Consider the following 16,049-nt stretch of genomic DNA (forward strand, 5'->3'; position numbering starts at 1 on the left):
TCCCAAGGATTTTTCTTTAAACTGCTAATGTTCCCCATTATGTTGTTTGTGATGTTGAAATTTTTCTTCTTTCCTGTGATAATTTCAAGACAAGAAATAGGAGACAGTAAGGAACTCATTATCACTGTTACTGCTTCTTCTAACCTAAAGTATTTACACACTATGGCGCAGCTCCAACAGATGCTCAGACACAAGGAGAACATGCAAACTTCACACAGAAAGGACCAGGCTTGCCCTACCTGAGAAACGAATCGGGGACCTTCATGTGAGGCGACACTGCCACCCTGTGTAATTTATTATTATTATTTAAATATATATTAGAACATGTCATGAAATGTCTCATTTACTTGATTAAAATATCAAGGCAGGACCTGAAATGTGCAATTTATTTATTTTAAAAAATATTAGGACCAGGGCCAAAAGTCTCTTATCTATTTATTATTAAAAATAGAACATAAAAATTAATCATTTATTTAATTTAAAAATATAAGTACATTGCCTGAATTGTGTAATTTATTTGGTTAATATTAGGACATGTCCTGAAATGGATAATCTGTTCACTATAAAACATTGTAATTGTAACTTTTAGAAATGTCTATTTTATATCATATAAAATGTTGGGACATGTCCATAAATGTCTAATTGATGTAATGAGATGACATTACATTAGATAAGATTATGTTAGATTAGATTAAATCGCATTAGATCAGATTAGATCACACTGCAGTTGTACTTACACCTCTCTGCTGTACGTTCGAGAGCAAAAATGAAGTGATGAATTCTGATCGTCCTCCTAATAAGCTCTGGTCCACAACCGCACTTTGTGACGTCATAGTGGTTCGCAATAGTGGCTCAGTGCAGGTGCGAACCTTCGCTGCCTCGCACCAATATAGTCACGTGACGCTAAATGATTATATTGGTTTACATTTTCAGCATTTATCAGACGCCTTTATCCAAAGCGACTCACATTACAGTTACAGTATACAGTCTGAGCAATTGAGGGTTAAGGGCCTTGCTCAAGGGCCCAACAGCAGCAACCTGGCAGTTGTGGGGCTTGAACCAGCGACCCTCTGGTTACTAGTCCAGAACCTTAACCACCAGGCTACAGCTTGCCATATTGGTTCTTCTGTTTAGATCAAATTAATAAATTAAATTAATTAATCAAATTAAAAGATAAAAGTATATTTTCAACAAACATTTCATTTTTATTTACACATTCATTATCATTTATTTATTTGTGTATTCATGTAATAATAATAAAGGTGACAGTGTGGGTAGTGTATATTTTATCAATAATAATTCAAACTTGTTCCAGCATGAACCCTGTGCCCCTGTGCACACAGCGAGCTCCAGAGATACATGGTTTTACAAATAATTTGTTAAAATTAAAAGTTGTGTTAGCTTGGCCTTCTTGTGCAACATCAAAGCCTGAGATGACAAATGCACTTGTAAAATTAGGCAGTGTATTGGGCAGTGATAGCTCAGTGGTTAAGGTACTGTACTAGTAATCAAAAGGTTGCCGGTTCAAGCCTCACCACCACCAAGTTGCCACTGTTGAGCCCCTGAGCAAGGACCTTAACCATCAATTGCTCAAAATTGTGTTCAGTCATAATTGTAAGTCGCTTTGGATTAAAGCGTCTGCTAAATGTAAAATAAAAGTTTTTGGCCTGTCATTTCATGTTGAGGGGGCCCATTTTGCACTGGGGTCCATGAGCTCCCATGAGCTCCACTGAGTGGCTCAAAAACAATCGATTCTTTAACTTCAATGCAGAAATACTAAGACTCGACTCTGACGCAATTCGCAATATTGTAATTGTTTATCTTGGTCATAAATATAAGTGCATAATCTTCATAATTTACTGTATTTGTATTTGAACGCCTAGCCTGTTATGGTTTCTGTACGGTCCTGGTGTGAGTTCTTGGTCTTTTAGGGCTTCCGTATGCAGGAAATGCAAATGAACTTCTTCCATGTAAAGTTGGGGCGTTTGTTTCTTATTTCGCTTTTATTTACGTTTTAGGGAAGAGTGCACAGATTACAGCACAATACAGAGACTACAGGAGGGTACAGGAGGTACAGAAGGAAGAGATAATCTGAGGTCAGTTCAGATTTCAACACTGACTGATCGTGTATGAGTGTTTAAAGAGCCGCACAGAACTGACATCACTCTTCTACACACCGGTGCATTTCAGCTCTGAACTACTGGGCTGTAAAAGAGAAGAAAAACACCTCGGTATTTTAACATTTTTACATTTCGTGAACCAGATGGAAAGCAAATACAACCTCAAGAGCCCAGGTAATTCAAAATAATTCTGTTTAATTCTACAATCTAGAAGTATTTCATGTTTTAGCTGGTTGAGGTTTACACGCTAGCTTGTTTACTTTTTAAAGGGCTTTGCTTAGTAAGCAATAACCATACATGTAATTTATTGTATTCGAGACACCACACTCATTAACACTCATTTTAACTGTGACTTAATACAACATACGTTTAGTTTACATTTAGTTTTCCAAATAAATTAACGTTTAGCTTGTTAGCAATGTGTAGGAAGCAACACGTACAGTACAAAACCCATACTGTAGCATCGCGGCTAGGCTAACATTAGCTAGCTGTAATTGAGTTGTTGAAAACAAAACATTCTGGTTTTTATAACCCCCGACATCACCGCTGTGGTCAGTATGGAAAACAAATGTAGTCCAGTTGACTAAAAGGATTCACAGGCCGTAGCATTTAATTTGTTGTTTATATTCACTTTTAGCCGTTAGCATGTTGTTTAACACCATAGTTTGTTTACATTCACCAACGCTGGTTTGCTTCTTGTTACAAATTGTGATCTTCTTTAGAGATGCATTTTAAGTTTGCATTTAAATAACTACAAAATCTGAGATAAGTTCAGCTGTTTAAATGAAGAAACTACTAGCCAGCTCCACTGTGAACCATAACAGCTGTTATGATAGCAGATGAACAACACAGACAAATGTTAACAAATAATCATACTTCACTGAGATTATTTTAAGAAGTTTGAAATTAGAGCTTTTTAAAGCTTTTTTATCAGAAAGCTCTACCTTGTTGACCACTTGACCAAAGTTTGTGGACACCCTGGCACAAGAATACCTCATGCAAACCCATGGGCTTTAATATTAAATTTGTCTTCTTTTGTTGTTATAACAGTTCCGCTGTTCTGCAGAGGGGTTTCTACTAGACTTTAAGACATTTAGCACATTTTAAAAATGCTTTGATAATTTGTTATTGTAAAGGGTGGAACAGTTGTACATCAAGGTACAGATAGTGCCACACAGCTCTAGGTCCTAGGGACCACACTCCAAATCCTTGCATGTTTTAACTATGTTTGCAAATGTTTCAGTAAGTGGATTGTGAGTTGAGAATAAGTGGATTATTCTAACCTGCCCCCATGTGCAAGTAAAGAGGTGTATGGGTGAATGTGTGAATGTGTGATGCCCTGTGAGATACTGTTGCCTGGTCCAGGTGGCTGGTGTATTTGCACAACACGCCCAGTGTTCCCTCTTAGGACCTTCAGTAACCCGGATCTGAAGAAAGTTGTTATTGATGGCAAATAATTGCAATTATAATTAATATATTATTATGATCAGCTTGATATCGTTTTAGTTTAAACTTGGTACGAGTCAGTTAAGGCTCTAACATTATGACTATGAAACAAGAAACCAACTTTTGTTGTTTGGTGCATGGTGTAGAATTGTGATCAGATTTGTTGCCAGGTGAATGACAACAGCATAATCACGATGTCCTCATTAGTAAGGCAAATCCTGCCAAATTCATGTAACTTTCTTTAGATATCCTAAATATCCAAATCTTGGTGTCTGTGAGAGAGAGAAAGATCTGCAACTTTGAACCCAATTCAAATCAACATTAGTTGTAGATTTGGTTTAACAGACGTAGCCACACCGGCTCTTTGGTGAAGAAGATTGGACACCCTTGGATCAAAAGCTTTGTATGTTTTTTTCCCATCACTAAAGTCAGATTAAAGTTGTAATATAGAAAACCACTGTCAAGTGTCAAAGCTTTGTGAGGCAGATTCACACATTAAATTGAGAAGTCAAGGGCCTTTCACGGCAGTGCTGCAGCTTGAACCCACAACTTTTTGGTCACAGTTAAAGAGTAGCAAATGCGGAGCAATTACTGTATGCATTAGAGTAATGGAGATTGGGTAAATGCACTGGATCAAATTGCAAAAAGAAGTTTGTAAACATTAGCAATCAGTGTAACCAGTAAACAAGCAATATCGATTTAACACCCTAAATTGCAGAATATTCAAATTGATTTATTTGCATATTATGTTCTTGGGAGCTCTTTATTTTGTTCCAAATGCAGTTAATGTAATAATCACAAGACGGCCTCTTAATCGGCTCATTAAGTACTACAGTGCTAAAACTTTAGTTGGCAACTGGTATTCTTTTTTTGCACTGTTTGTGAAATATCCATGTTCAACAATAACACTTCAGAGAGCAATATGTGGTGTTTGGTCAGGACATTTTGTGGCACAATGGTTATGCTTTTGTGCTTATGAATTGAAGCGTGCAAGTTAAAATCCCTGTACTGCTGTAGTGCAACTGTTGGGCTCCTGAAAAAGGCTGTTAACTGTTCTGTGATTTGATTGTATTTTGGCTGACTTGTAGAGAAACTGAAAGGAAAAAGTCTGCCAGGTGAATCACACTTGTAAGGCTGCATTTACTAGATATGTGGCAAAACCACTTTGTGTTGACTGTGCTATTGTTTTTTTCTACTGAGTTGTTTTACTTGCTGCTGCGCTACCTTAAGTGTCGTGCACCACCCAGGTTCACCACATTGCTGTGACTCGATGTGAACTTATTATCGGCCGTGAGTATCACACACCCCCTCTGATTCATGTGCAGAAGCATCTTTTCACCTGCACAAGGTGAGTTCATATGTGGATCAGCTTCGCGCATGGAGAGTCACACCCTGATCTCATTATCCCTCGTCTCTGTGCAGGCGCCATCAGTCAGCCAGCAGAGGTCGTAATTGCATCAGTTATGAGGAATCCCTCCGGCATCCTCCCAATTATTGTTTGTGTAGGTGCCCAGCATGCCTGTAGCAGAGCTGGAATTCAAACTTAAGAGCTTGAGATCTTAGCACTGGTGTGCTAGCATGTTTTACTGCTGTGCCACCCATGCACTCCTGCTTTTTTTTTTTTTTTTGCTAGGCCTTCATCTTTTTGTCTGTTCAAATGACTAGAATAGCCAGAGCTTTTAAAAATTGGAATGCATTTTATATAGAAAAGTGCATGTCAATAAACTGTCAATCGTTTAAGCTTGCTGCTCAGCAAACACATTCTTATGACCATACATTTCTTAGGGGGCATGGTAAGTGACTGTGTTAACAGTGTGTGCCCATCCTCACTATAAACAAAGCTAAAAATGCCTATTATGTGAACACAAAAAGGATATGACAGTCTTGGAATTACAGTTTTTTTTTCTGCAACTGTGGTGTAATATTTGGACATTTTTACTGAAAATATAACAATGTCCACTGGTTCAAAAATATACATTTACAATTCAGATTGTTCATTTGGCGGTGTAGACATCAAAATGTTTTTTTCCCAAACTGTCACCTTGGTGACATGCTTGTATGACATTTCTCCAAAGCACATGGCACTAAAAATTGTGATTGCTTATTAATACCACATGCACACTGCACAATTTTCTAGCCTCTTCTAGTCTTGGGCTCGATGATGTTCGTGTTTTTACACCCCCCGTCCACAGAATCAGTTGGGAGTTTTCCAAACTTGGCTGCTTTAGATTTTGACATCTTGGGCATTTTGTCCAACCGATTGCTAGTGTAACTGAGCATCTTGTAGAGTTTGCTAATTTGCTGAGTAAAAAATAAAATGTACATAGACAAACTATGGGGAGCGTAATATGTAATAATTATGTAATAATATAAAATTATTAATAATGTAATAATATGAGCGTAATAATGGCTTGTTCTTTTGAGGTGCAGGACAGAGATGATCATGTGTATAGAGAAGCACACTTTTTCATTGATTATGGAATCCCCAACAGGGACAAAATGCACTCAATATGTAAACACATACATCAAACATTGTAAGCACACTACACCACAGAAAAGTCTGTTACACTAACTTAATTATCGTATGATTGCTAGGACCGCCTCATATTGCATATCGAGGCTTATATTTTATACGCTATGTTAAATTGCTAAACACAACCCTTGGATTTTGGATTTCACAGCAAATTGCATATTTCATGGAAAACGGCTCATTTCAAGGTCCGTGACGCGATTTTCATGGCCATGAATTAGGTAGGGCCTTAACTATATGGCACCGCCCCAGGTTTGGATTGATGCATGTGGAGAGACACAGTGATGGACACAGCTTGTTTGTTTTACACTTTGGTTTTACACATTCATGACAGGAACGGTAGTCACTCATTACACGAGATTCATCAGTTCACAAGGTTATATCGAACACAGTCTTGGACAATTTAGTGTCTCCAAATCACATCACTTGCATGTCTTTGGACTGTGGGAGGAAACCGGAGCACCCAGTGATAGACACAACTCAAATCACTTTTGGATAGACTGGAATCTATGTATCACTTGTATAATAATGATATAAAAATAGTGTAAATGGTCTGGTTTAAAAATCAGCTGTGAAAATGAGCAATTGAGCCTCAAGGCAGTTCTGTTAGTGGCTTTATTAATTTGCAATCTAGTTATGCTGCTACATTTTAGTTGGTGCTCCTAAACTTCTTTCAATGTCCCTATTTAGTTTAAAAATAGGAGCACTTTGCTACTCCAATGAAAAGTGATTGCTGTCAAGTAGTCGGTTGAGTTTGTGACTGAGGTAGTTAAGGCAGAAAGATGATGCTTTAAAGCACATTTTATATTGTGACTGAATTAGAAAAAATGTATAATGGCAGTATGTAGCAAAGCATAAATCTTTTAAATCTCCACGTTAGAAATCTGCAGTACCTTGAGCCTTAATGGACAGGCTAGCTAGTAGGCTATAAAGGCGGACTAAGAGAGATAATTGGAGAAAAAGTCTGAACTGAGCATGAAACTGATACTTTGAGTTTATTCCCTTGCATTAATTTAACATTTAAAAATAGGCACATGTGATACTTGGCTTTTAAATTAACTACATTGTGATACTTAAAACATTTTAAGCTTTCTTTATCACAGTAGGACGCCATCCTGGTATGCTATCTTACGTCTGTGGATCTGACAGCTCTCTGGGCTGCTACTTATGTGGTGGCTGAGGGAAACGTTATTACATAAGCTAATTTGATGTGCACTACTGTAATCTTCACCTCGGGGGTCAGCAAGTGTCTGACCACCCTACCCCCTACTGGATCTGTCACTTGTGTTTCTTTTCAGTTAGAAGATGTGAATGGTAATGCATAGACAAATTGCATGACAATAGTAATATTAACAAAACGGAAGTGTTTTTACTTGGCTGATCTAAAAGGTGGTTGTTCTGTAAGCAGAAGTTGACATGGGCAGTTTGAATTGCTCAGTGAGTTTACGGTTCACTCTTGCATTGAGGCATGCAGAAGATTTATAGCACAGATGATGAATACATGCAGTGATCCACACTTTGGCTGACTTGAGAAAGTCTGGATATGAACGCACCTTAATTGTTATGTATTGGCAGCTGCTCACACTGAGACTATGCTGCCATTGTAGATTACATCATGGAGGGAACAACATCATGGCAGAGGAGGAGGACTAGGAGGAGGAAGAATGGGTCGGGAGTTCACATGCTTCTCTTCATAACTTGCAATGACTGCACTTGTCTCTTCTTGTCATTTTCTGGAACGAGACGAACGATGCCTCACATGTCTCCCGCTTGGTTTCCTGCACAGTTTAATGCCTCGTTTATGAGTGATTACACACAAAGGAGACTTGACGCAACAACTTTTGAGTGTTTTCACATGACTTAAACAGCAATGTATCAACTTGTATTTAGTCTTATGCTGGCTACCTGGGAAACTGCTCTGTCAGTCTACTTTGCACTGTGACTCTGAGGAGTATTTAAACACATCCACTACAGGAAAACATTCAGGTTATTCTACAAACCTCATTTCTGGAAAGGCTGAAGCATTTTGTAAAATGCAATTAAAAAGGATCTCTTAATAAAATTTGAATTTGATGCCTGTATCACACAAGTAAAAAAGTTGGAACAGGGAGTGAAAAGTTTATACTTTATGAAGGTGATGTAAGATATTCAGAAGAAAACAGAGGCAGTATTGCACTTTGATTGTTAGTCCAAGTAGCTGAACCACCACATCCCCCTGGATTTAGCAGTGCCTAAATGACTAGGCAGTTTTATAGACTCTATCAATATCTGTTGGACTGCTGTCCTTCCACCACAGATTCCTTGGAGGCAAACGCATCCTTAGATGTGTTGCAGCCAAAGTGGATTAAGAGCTCAGCCCTGTATGATCGCAAACTCTGCCAGCGTTCTTGTTTTGCAAACCCAGTCTCTTTCTGTCTCACTTGTGGCCTGCTGATCAAAGCCCTTCAAGCTTGTCTTTAAGCACTCGTTATCTAGCATGACTTGCACATGCAACAGCATCTCTAACAGTCTCCTGCTGAGTAAACCTAAGGGACCTGAAAAGGTTTAGTCTCCTTATCACTTTTTTCTCTTATTTTGTGTCTTTCATCACATGCAGTCCCAGATCGCAGGGCATGTGGGAACTGATCACAGCTAATAAGGCTAACACAAATGGCATCGCTAACTGAGCTATATAATGAGATGTAGGCCATGCCATAAAAAGTTCAAACGTTTTCTTGGAACAAGTGAATTTACAAATGGTACTGTTGATAGAGATATTTCTTTTCATGGACAATTTCTTTTAGGGGTGTCATGAAGTCTTCAAAGCTCAGGGCTTTTTGCAGTCACATTATAAATGGACTGAAGAGTGGACTCTGTGTACATTAATTAGCATGTGTTCTACAATTTGTTTATACCAATGTTGACTTCTATAGGTATAATTTTAACAAGTTTATGGAAAGAACACATCCTTTATTTCAGCTCTCTACTTTATACTCAGTACTGTTAACTTTTTTTGTATCCTTCCCCAGATTTGTGCCTTGACACAATCCGGTTTTGGAGGTTTAAAGACAGTTCCTTTGACTTCATTGCTTGGTTTCTGCTCTGATATGCACTGTCAACTGTGAGACCTTTTATTAGACAAGTGGGTGCCATTCCAAATTATGTTCAATTTACCACAGGTGGTCTCCAATCAAGTTGTAGAAGCATCTCAAGGATGATCAGTGTAAACTGGATGCACCTGAGCTCAATTTTGAGCGTCATAGCAAAGGGTGTGAATACTTATGTACCTATTATGTTTAAATGTTTACATTTTTAAAAGATTTACAAAAAATTTTTAAAAGAAAACTATACTCAAATCGGATTTCGAATATATCTGTAATGTAACAAAATGTGGAAAAAGTGAAGGGGTGTGAATACTTTCTGATGGCACTGTATATATATATACATATATAAGACCATGTGAATGTACGTATATACTGGTAGACCGTTTTTTGTCAGATGGGTTTTGTCATCCACTTCATGTGGGAAGGACAAACATTTTATACACACTATATACACATTTAGGATTTCTTTAAAAAAATGGTAAAATAGACCAAGCATGAGTACAGCTAAAACGATAGGTTCAGGTTATTTAGAACACTGATGCACAACACAACATGGAAATTGCAGTCTTGGTTGTCTGATTAATGGACCTGACTAAAGTTACTCTGTAGTGGTGAATCGCACCACTTCAACTGCTGCATATGTCCCACTATGAAGTGCTCCTTCTTAGTTCTGTAGCATTGTGTTTATATTCTGGAAAAGTAATCAAGTTTGGACTATAAATGTATGACAAGGAGTGTTTCTCACATTCAAGGCAAAATGTTTGCTTGTAAAGAAGGGCCATGAATATGATTAGCTCATGCCATTAAGTGCTTTTGCTGCTCTAATTCCTGTTTAGGGTTTGCCGTGTGACCCGCGATTAAGTGAGTCATACAACTATTGCCAGGAAATATAAATAAATAAATGTTAAAATGTTTTCACAAGCATCTTAGCTTCGGATGCTCTGTCATTTAGATTGCTCTAGTAAACGCATGAATAGATGAAGATGCCAAAAGGGCAGTTCAGTTTAATGAGTTTGTCTGAGCCAGACAGCCGGCAGCACCCAACTTAAAGCAAAACATCCACCCCAGTCTGTATCTTTTTTTTTTTTTTTTAGGAAAATAATTGCATCATTGTTGTTATCACTTTGAGAAAAGGCTGGGAAAAGTCACCCTTTCTAATCAGTTTCGATTAGTCAAGGATGGATGATACAAAACAAGATTTTAATTGAAAAATGAGCTTAGACCGGGGCTGCAAAATACTTTTAAAATAACAATCAAATTTTTGTTACACACAAAATAGTGTTCATTAATATTAACTGGGTATAAAATCAATGTGTAATGTTTTTACCACCTCCAGATGAAGAAGCCAACTTTTCCCAGCTGTCATTTGCCATTGGTTTTGAAGGCGATTTGATGTTGTGACACGTGAAAGTGTTGCCTTTTATTAACTGAAGAATTGTTTTTGTCCTTCGCCAGTTTGTGTGTCAACTTTGTGGTCCTAATATCTTCTGCTTGATTTTGTTCTTATGAAATGCTCTCAGTCCCTCTGTCAGTAAAGCCAGAATTTAACCCTTATTTGCAACTTTTCTAATTCTCTCTCTTGGCATGGTCCGGTTATTTTCTGATTGCAGTTACTAATGAGTTACTACTGACATGATTATTTGCAATAAGACCACCCAGCTGGTCGTATTGCAACCACCGCAGTGTGTTTTATGCTAGATTAAGCAATATTTAGTTCAGTCAATCAGACTGAAATAGAGCTTTCTTTTATTAGAACTACAAACTCAAGATGAGTTTGACAAAATGACGGATATGCACAAGATATAATTATTACCACTCTTAACATGGGAGCGGTCTATGATTTCTCTACCAAGAATCTAAAACTGGGTTGTTGTTGTTAGATCTTCCATCTTCTAGAGGGCTGCATCTCACAGCACATGATTTATTATACAGTAAAGATTATATTGGTGGAGAAGTAATTTAGTACTTAGCATGATGTTCGGGACACTGCAGCTTTTCTCTGTCTGAATATCAGGCTGGAAAATTGGCATAATGCCATCACAATTCTTCTTGCGTTGTTATTGGCTGTTTTTTTTATAATTAGGCTTGCAGCTTGTTGCTGGGTAGTGTACACTATTATAAAGTCAGATGTGTAGCATTTGTGTGCATCAGGTATAAGGGGTATAAGGTCTGAAACTTAATATGTGAGTGTCACATGCACACAGTTAAATAAAGGCAAGCTTAACTCTAAAGGGGTTTCCTTTGTGTAAATTATGAAAGCCATAGTTTCAAACTGTTCTAATACCCGATTAAATTAACTAAAAACCTCTCTTATAATTAATAATTAATTGATATCTGTTCAGATCTTGCCAACTTGAGAGCGATAACTGATCAGCTTCGAAACCGAAACTTCTCGACTGTTAAAATCCCCGGCAGCAGCTGTGTATCACTTCTATTTTAAGCATGTCTTATTTTCCTATTTAAGCATTTAAATCACTGCAATTTCCCCTTTTTCATTAACACATGCATGCCTCGACTTGACTTTGGCGAAAACATCAAACACGTTTTGTAATTCCAACCTTAACATATGTGAAGCATTGTCCCTGAAGAACATGATGCTGAATGTGGTATTTCCTTTAATTGCTGTGAAAACCTCACACTGTGAGAACAATGAAAACAGCTTTCGCGTGGCAAAGTGAGGGTGCACTGCTGCAAGGAAACAACTGGGAACCCGGGGACAAAAGTATTTCAGCTGGATGTCCCAGATTCTTTTTTCACCGCAGGCTGCAGCTGGTTCCAGTTGCATCAACAGTATTGAGGAGATTGAAATATTTTAGCAGTGGGGATTTTGTGCACCAACATATTCTATAAAGTACTACAAACCATTTACAAATATGAACATGTATTACTAATTTAATAGCAAGCATTACTCACGGATAAATTAATAAAATGCACCATGTGGCCAAAGTTTGTAGACGTTTTAGCATCCCCTCCACTTTTTTTTTTACATTTTTGGCATTTAGCAGATGCTTTTATCCAAAGAGACTTACAGTTGTGGCAGTATACAATCTAAGCATTTGATGGTTAGGGGCTTTGCTCAGTGGCCCAACAGTGGCAACCTGGCAGTGGTTGGTCGTTAACCGGCAACCTTTCTGATTACCAGTACTGTACCCTCTTAGTTTACATTTACATTTTCGACATTTTAGCAGACACTTATCAGAATTGACTTACAGTGCAGTGACAGTATACTGTCTTAGCAATTGATGGTTAAGGGCCTTGCTCAAGGGCCCAACAGTGCCAGTCTGGCAGTGCTGTGGCTTGAACCAGTGACCTTTTAAATGCAAGTCTTTTTTTTAGAATTTGATTAATATACTGGTACCTTGGTTATGTTTACAGTTGGGATTACTATATTACTCGAGTAATAATTTTACTCATCTCCTTAAGGAGAACTAATGATAGAAATGACTGCAGATTTGAGTGACTGAAATGAGCCGTCATCGTCCATAATGAGTCTTAAATGCAGAATCATTTGAGAGCCAATCACTCATGACTTACTCGTTAATCACTCTGACAATGTTTTATTAAGGAGTAAGTTGCAGCTGTTGCATTGTTTTGACATTTTATGGGCTGTCAGTGTAACATGGTCTCATGGAAGCTATGGTGTCTGCATAACAAGTAGAAAGCTTAAGTTTTACTGTACTTTTACAGTTACTCATAGACATGACTCTCTGCAGGCCGTCATGGTAGTCAAACTCTTTGCAGCTATGCATCTGTATGCATCTGGAGGGCTTTCTGGTCATTTTTGCCGTGTTTTTTGGATTACACTGGATCCATTATTCACTGTTTGAGTTTTCTTCATGACCTTGGAAAAGAGACCATGGTTACTTCTTTGTTATGTGTGCTTTTAAACTAGCTGTATTTGCACATGTACACAAGAAAACCACCAACAACTCGGTCCTAATCAGCACTCAAGAGTTCAGAGCCATTCAAAGTTAAATGACATTTGAACTTTTGCTCTGTAAATTCATGATTTGTTGGTGGTGGTGGTGTCTCAATCATTTAGTCATGGAAGAGTTGCAGAAATCATTACATTTACATTTACATTTTTAGCATTTAGCAGACGCCTTTATCCAAAGCGACTTACAGTACTGTGACAGTATACAGTCTGAGCAATTGAGGGTTAAGGGCCTTGCTCAAGGGTCCCACAGCAGCAACCTGACTGGTAGGGCTTGAACCAGCGACCTTCTGATTACTAGTCCAGTGCCTTAACCACTAGGCTACCACGTCCCATTAAAATCCCAAGATTGACATGACATACATGATCTTTTCATGTTTTTGGAAATAAATAGTGGCTGAATATTGTTGTGGTCCTTGGTGAGATATGGTGTGATGAACTTGGACTCCCACGTAGCTACACAACTTCTTTCTTTCGATTCTTCTTAAAATCCAACTAGCGCACAGTCTTTTACCCTTGTTTTTTTTTTTTTTTTTACTGTTTTAGAACCATGTTTTATTATTATATGTTAGCTGCTCGGTTTGATTTGGCATTACAGTCTGTATGCTTTATTTTGAGTGTAAATCAATTTGAATTGACCAAACACACAAATGATGATCTAAATAAGTTTTGAAAGATTAACCCCTGTTGACTACACTATTGAGCTGGGCCACACCCTAAAACCTGCTTGTTACATGTGAAATGTCATTGTCTAGACTAACATTAATGTTGACAAAGACGCTGTCAGACACTAGGTTTTTCCTTTCAGTCAGATATCATGTTTTTGTGTATTATTTAATTGATTGTTGTCCTGCTTTATAAATGTGTGTATATAAATTGTGCATGAATCAGGTATAACTGATGGTAGGGTGATGGTTCCAAATTCAGTACCTGGATCACGTCTTTTTCTGTTTATTTGTTACTTCTGACATTCTCTGCAGTACATCCTTCTTATGGTTAGTGATTTCTCTCTCCAGCAGAGTATGCAGCCGTGGGTACGGCATCATTCCCTTGGCGACGAGTGAAGCTATGCTTGCTTCAGCATCACTATCTCCATTTCTGTCTGGCGTTTTCTTCATTCTGTTAAAAATATTTTCTTTTTAGTTTTGTTCTACGCCCCCCCAGGTCACATTCAGTGCATTCTCTTTATTTCTAATCCAGTTTAACTCACCATGCAATTTCATAGCAAAAACAAGTTTGATCCACTTGTTCAATTATTTTCCAATTTCTGCCACAAATTATAAAAGCATTAGGGTGTTTGGACAGGACACTCTTTTTGCTCCTCATCATCTAAGCTGGCAGAAAGGCTTTCCTGCAGAGAGAGCAGATCTGGGGTTATTCAGTATTGGATCTTAGTGTAATATTGGCAATTTGTTAGCTGCTCTTTTGTTCTTGAGTCCAGAGAATTGTGATTTGCTTCAGTGGCTTCTGTGAATAGGGAAACTTATTCTCATCAGTTGCTCTGATCTTAAACAAATGCATTCAATCACATTCTACTTTGAATGATTTTCACTAAACTGGAAACCTTTTAAAGCCTTTATTTTTGGAATATAAAAGGAGGAGAATTGCACTTAAACTGTTGATGGATTGCTGTGTCCAATATATTGACCGCAGTTTACTCACAAGCAAGTAGGAAAATTAAGGCATTTTCTTTTGCTTCTGTAGTCCAACCGATTAGCCTCAGGTATACAAGTCCCTGCTAAAGGTAAATGAAAAATCAATTTACCGTAAAACAATTATAATTCATCAGTAACATAACAGTGATGTTGATTTATTGTCTCACAAGGTTATTTATATGGGCGTTTTTGTTGTAAGTGGATTTATTTCCTTTTAGGTATTCCCTAAATTTACCAAAAACCAACAAAGAAGTCATTATTTGAATAATGATGTCAGAGATGCTGATATACACACACACATACACACACACACACACACACACACACACACACAATGGCAAAAAGACTGACTGCTGTCACCTTAACCATCATATCTTGATGCATCATATTACACATGCACGCTGAGTGTGTTGACTTGACGTAGAATCGGTGCTGTACGGTACTTTGCACACCTGGGAAACAGGAAACCTGTTATGTATTTATTTATATGTTAGAAAGGACTGCACATTTAAGTCACCAGTTAATTAAACTGAATCTATAATTCACCATTGTGCCACTTGTAAAGAAAATGCATACATCATTTATATTAAAGTCAGGCACATGGTGTATATAATATTTTTTAGCAAAATGATTTGGATATTTTGCTTCATCCTCCAATTTAAAGGAAATACACCACTGACCATTTAATATAATATTATGTATATTAATATCATATTTATGTTGGAAATAGCCTTGAGCTGCTGGTTGCATTTTTTTTTTTAAATTTTTTTTTAAATATTAGCATATTTATCTGTAAGAAACTGATACTGACTTTGCATAAAACTTTCAGCTCTAGTCATGCTTTTTATGTTAATGTTCCTGTTCTATGTTGCTCTTACATCAAGCTGTCCTTATTCAAAAAAGCCTAAAGCCTTGTTGGCATGAACCTTGGTGATGTTACATATTTTAACAGGGTGCTGTAAGCTTGTCAGTTAACCATCAATTAATAACAGTTAAAAGGATTTAGTCAAATCTTTAACATGATTTTTTTTTTTTAAGAAATAGACTTACCATTTGATTTGGTCCTTTCAGATGTGTTTAAAAGCACTGGTGTACTTTAGCATCTTTTTAATGGGTTCCAATATCCCACTTAGGCCAAATGGAAACTATTTCTACAGCCATTATGACACTCATTAGGCACCCTATTTTAATTACGGCCATTTCTTATGGTCACTTCTATATGAAGCACAAATTGGGTGATAAAATGAAAGCCAGTGTTTCCTAACCACTTTTTAAAATCTG

The 16,049-nt window shown here is 37.4% G+C and overlaps 1 protein-coding gene across 1 annotated transcript in view; it reads left to right on the top strand.

Moving 5' to 3' along the window:
• The first annotated feature begins 2,035 nt into the window (after positions 1-2,035).
• The window catches only part of ube2j1 (ubiquitin-conjugating enzyme E2, J1), a 34,830-nt gene continuing 20,816 nt past the window's right edge, over positions 2,036-16,049 (top strand). The window contains exon 1 of the mRNA XM_063001127.1: positions 2,036-2,294. Coding sequence (XP_062857197.1) covers positions 2,264-2,294 — 31 coding nt within the window. The 5' untranslated portion in view covers positions 2,036-2,263. The remainder of the gene's footprint in view (positions 2,295-16,049) is intronic.

The sequence above is a fragment of the Trichomycterus rosablanca genome, chromosome 9, assembly GCF_030014385.1.
Source record: "Trichomycterus rosablanca isolate fTriRos1 chromosome 9, fTriRos1.hap1, whole genome shotgun sequence".
Classification (NCBI taxonomy): Eukaryota; Metazoa; Chordata; class Actinopteri; order Siluriformes; family Trichomycteridae; genus Trichomycterus; species Trichomycterus rosablanca.